Source organism: Gavialis gangeticus, unplaced genomic scaffold (assembly GCF_001723915.1).
Source record: "Gavialis gangeticus isolate Ggan-Ray unplaced genomic scaffold, GavGan_comp1, whole genome shotgun sequence".
Classification (NCBI taxonomy): domain Eukaryota; kingdom Metazoa; phylum Chordata; order Crocodylia; family Gavialidae; genus Gavialis; species Gavialis gangeticus.
The window spans coordinates 182183075-182187901 of NW_017729032.1; the positions used below are offsets into that span (position 1 = coordinate 182183075).

The following is a 4827-nucleotide window of genomic DNA, read 5'->3' on the forward strand; positions in this document are numbered from 1 at the left end:
CCCCCCCCCCCCCCGAAGGTGCACACAAACATTTATAGGAAATACATTCAGATTCTTGCACATTTAAACATTTTATTTTGCTAGAAAATAGTGAATGTGTTGGTTTGCTTACTTACATAGTTAACCTTTTGACTAGTATCTGTTAGGGTAGTAACAGAAATTTAATCCTGAGGCGATCCTAGATGGTATCTGTCTCCTGAGTTGCCCACAGGGAGCTTAAGCTCTTAAAGCACATGAACATGTTGTACCACGTGTGTAAAACTTGATCTCAAGCTGGCTGTTGCTCCCCTGTTCCTACCTCTTCTATAGCCTTCAACTTGATTTTTTTTACATAAGCTCATGCATTCAGCATAATTATTTTAAATGTTTTAAGAACTTACAAGAGGTTTAGGCCTTAACATGTTTGGTATTAAATTCAGGTTTCATTTTAAGAATTTGTTTTTAAAAACAAAACTTCTGAATTGCAGAGTTGGAAGTGACCATAAGGTTCACATAGTCCAACTCCCTCCACAGATGCAAAATGTGCTTTACCTGACCCATCCCAGATAGTTGTCTATCTAGCCTCCTCTCAGAAACCTCCAAGGAGGAGATTCCACAGCTTCCCTAGGTAGCTTGTTCCATTGTCCTGGTGTGTTTGTAATAACAACATTTTTAAAAAAATATTTTTTTCTCTATCCAGCCATGTTGCAGGAGGTCCTGTGTAATGCAAATGAAGCTAGGAAAGAGCGGGGTAGTTAGATTCATTATACACAAAATGCGTAGCTGATGTCAATAGGTATTACTTGCAAGGGGTAATATGTGATTATTAGTCTTGAGCAGGGTTACAGCCCATGGGCCAAGTCTGGCCTGTGAAAAGATCTCACCTGGCTTGCAAAGGTCCAGTCTGGTATGGGGGAATGGTGGCATAGAGCTGTGCTGAGCTGTTCACGTCCTACACTCCACCACCTGCTGCGTTGTCACATCTGCACTTAACCCCATTGTAGAGGGTTGGGGATTAGCAGCAAAGGTCAGAGCAAGTAGCTGGCTGCCCTGGGAGGCGAGGACTTCTGCCTGCATTGCAAAGGGTGGTCCACACCAGCAAAAGATTCCCAACCCTTAGTCTTGAAGTTTATGATAAACCTGTAACCATTTTTTTTTTTTGGTGTACAGGGACCTATTCTGATGGAGTTGCAGACATATCGTTATCATGGACACAGCATGAGTGACCCTGGAATCAGGTAGAGTGAAAATAACTATGTAAACTTTAACCTTCTTTGGTTAATCTGAATAGGCCTGCTGAATGGAAGAATTCACATTTTTTTCCTTGTCTGTCTTCTGTTTGTGTACACCACTAAAATTAAAAAAAAACCTAAATTGTGAAACATCATAGTGTTACAATCATGGTAGTTTTACACTTCATTCTTAAATCTGCATTTGGGTGCCTTGAAGTTAGTTGGAATCTTTTTAAAAGACTTGATCACACCATTTCATTTCACTTTATTTCCCATCAACCAGTGGTGCTGTCACACTGCCATCTATATTGTACTCATCCTAGTAACAGCTGATTCAGTTGTTTCAACTTCTTTCCAGTTACACATCTGTAAACTCATGAGTGGATATAACCTGAACATAATGGAGTGGTGCACACATCACTGGGAGTCTTGTTTGCTTGTAGGCCCCGAATGTGGTATGAAAGAAGGAAAATTTCTGAGTCCTTAAACCAGGGATAGGCAACCTCTGGCATGAGTGCCAGAGTTTGGCATGCAAAGGCATTTTGCTTGGCACACATGCCTCAGGGCAGTCAGTGGGGAAGCAGCTGGGCCTTTGCTCCCACAATAAGGATTGCTGCCCTCATGGCTCCCCTGCCATTCACCCCTGGCATGCCAACTTCCTACAAGTCAAGGTTGCAAGTGTTTTTTATACTCTGCTTAAAAATGTTGCCAACCCCTGCTTTAAACAGTCATCTTTTTGTTCAGTAGTTCTTAGTTTTTCTTATTATTTCATGTTATTTTGCTTAACTTTATATTCTTCAAACTTCACTGAATCAGTCAGCCCTTGTCTCTCTGGGGTAGTGCACAGAACTTCACTACTGATTCTACAACTACATCCTTATCATGCATAATGTGTGTCTTATTTTTCTCCTAGCTACCGGACAAGGGAAGAAATTCAAGAAGTGAGAAGCAAAAGTGACCCTATTACTCTGCTGAAGGACAGAATGGTTAACAATAACCTTGCTAGTGTTGAGGAATTAAAGGTATTGCTGAGACTGTGGGCTGAAACCTAGCACCAATGAGCCATGCATTCCCAGTGATAGATTGCCAGTAGCTATCCCCTTGCGCTGCATGAAAGGAAGTAGGAAAAATACTCATTTGTTTTCCAAATTAAAATGACTGTTCTAACTAATGCCAGCAAAACTATATCATATAGACCAACTTACAAATTTGTAATTTAGGGGAAATGTTTTACTGGTTATATGTTGAGAGTGAAATACAATATTTCCCCCCTCCTCCTCCACTTGGGGTTATAAAAGTTCTCTAAGTGGCCTTGCAAGCCCTAGGGATTAACTGTGTTGAAGACAGGGAAAGGTGCCCCATTCTCTCCATCCCCATTTGGCAATGGCAGAATTCTAACAGGGTCCCAGCAAACCCACTCTAGTATCTCCATGCATGTGTTTGCAACTGCCACAATTAAACTTTTTGTACTTCCTTTTCATCCATCTGCTTTTTATCAAGATGCATGAACAAAAGAAAAGCTTTTGTTTCACTAGTCAGTTCAACAAATCTGGGAAGAGACACAAATCAATCAGAAAGATAAAAGCTTCCATATAGCAATTCAGTTCTGAAAGACACAAACATCTGGTATGAATTACAGCTCTATCAATTTCCTTTAAATTGTGTGTAGGTTTGAATCTGGAAAATGAAAAAACTATTTAATTCTGTTCCTATTTAAAGGTTCCACCCACCAACCAGTCTTGAGAATTCCTGCTAGTGAACCTTTTATTTGAATACAGTGCTTCCAAACAAAAGTAAATGAGGATCAGAAACACTTGCATGCTATTTTTCACACAAAATAGATTATTTTCCTTGTTTAAGGACAGTTGGGGTAGGATACACCATCTTCAGTAGAGTTGCACCCACAACCTTGTAAATTTGAATCATTGTGGGTGAAACTCTACTGAAGATGGTGTATCCTACCCCAACTCTCCTTAAACAAGGAAAATAATGGCTTTGCTTCAATTTTGTCCTTTAAGCTGAAAAGCTAATAATTGTTAAAGGGAAACTTAATCTTTGCAACTGTACCTAGTAGTAAGTTTAGAAATGCAGAACTTAAAGTGTTTAAAATTATGATACCATATGAACTAGAGTTATTTTTTTAAAAATATAAATGATTATTAGTTGGGTTTATTACCACAGTACAGTCTCTGCAACTGTCTTAACAGTTCCCAGGAGTACCAGATTTCCACAATGTCAGAGGAAAAAAAAGGCCAAGGATACTGCTGAGTGCTTGGTGTGCTTAACTGTTTTTGCAGCTGCAGACATTACTGATAGGTTTGAAGGCATCTCTAGCAGTGAGCACTGCAATACCTTAAGACTGTGTAATCATGATTTTCCTGGAAACATTGAGACTAACATACACTTCCTTTTGGCACTGTCTTGGAGTACAGTTTGAACTAGTTAAGGCCTTCATGTTTGCTTTTACCTCTATACAAGGGCCAAATCCTGAACGTGTGAATCTCTTTACTCACTTAAAGGAGGATCTCTTAATGGTTCAAGTAGCATTTCTGTCTGGACAGTTAGGGGCAGAAACATTAGTTCTACACTTATAATTGGCCTTTTGTATTATCTGCTTAACAAGTTGTCTTGTTCTTTTCATTTAGGAAATCGATGTAGAAGTAAGGAAAGAGATTGAGGAAGCTGCTCAGTTTGCTACCACTGATCCAGAACCACCTTTGGAAGAACTAAGCAATCACATCTACTGTAATGAGCCACCTTTTGAGGTGCGTGGCCCCAATCAGTGGATCAGATACAAATCTGCCTGCTAAAACAAACATAATTTAGCCCAGGAGCTTGTTACATATGGCTTTTTTATTGGGATTAATTTTGTATTCAGTCTAAGAACTGTAAACTGCTCATCTTTAAAGTTTATTTTCACAGAGAGGGCCATGTTGCTGTGGATCGTGTAAAGATAATGGATCCTACTTCAGAAGGAGCTGAATTAAGTTTATAGCAATTTAAATAACTGTTGCTTTACCCCGTTTCTGTGGTTTTTTTGGATTCCTGTATTTATGAGTTATACAAACTAAGTGTCTGAAATAAAATCATGGTATGTACAGTACACAGATATTAACTGTTACATTAAAATGGTGTGGCTGTTTGCTTTGTGTATACAGGGTTGGTGCTATCATTTATTAACAGATTCAGGCTCTAATTTATTAAAAATTATTAAGGAGCATGATTATCAACAAAATGTCCAGTGAATATAAAAGCTTGTAGTGGTGTTTTGGGGTTTGTTTGTTTTTTTTTAACTCAAAGAAACATTGCATCACAAAGAGCAATTTTTCCTTTTGGTACCATAAAATGTCGATTTGTTTTAATATATACAAACTGCACATGTAACATAACATATCACCATCACAGAAAATTCAATATTATCCCCTTTAAACTACTTCACACTGACACATTTGCTTTTAATCAAGTCTGTACCTTTGGGAGCACAATTGTACAACACATTTAAAAAACCACTTAGAATACAAGGTATGTATTTAAAATACAGATTTCAAAGTGCAAAATTAAATAGTTTTTTTCTGCTACAGGTATTCGTATATTGACAAGTAGTCAATTTCTTGAT

General features: G+C 38.3%; 1 protein-coding gene across 2 annotated transcripts in view; it reads left to right on the plus strand.

The window, feature by feature from the left end:
- PDHA1 (pyruvate dehydrogenase (lipoamide) alpha 1) overlaps window positions 1-4459 on the plus strand; it is a 26227-nt gene extending 21768 nt beyond the window's left edge. For both annotated transcript variants that reach the window (XM_019524662.1, XM_019524663.1), the window contains 3 exons: window positions 1150-1217; window positions 2125-2233; window positions 3857-4459. In XM_019524662.1, coding sequence (XP_019380207.1) covers window positions 1150-1217; window positions 2125-2233; window positions 3857-4021 — 342 coding nt within the window. In that variant the 3' untranslated portion in view covers window positions 4022-4459. The remainder of the gene's footprint in view (window positions 1-1149; window positions 1218-2124; window positions 2234-3856) is intronic.
- The last annotated feature ends 368 nt before the right edge of the window (window positions 4460-4827 follow it).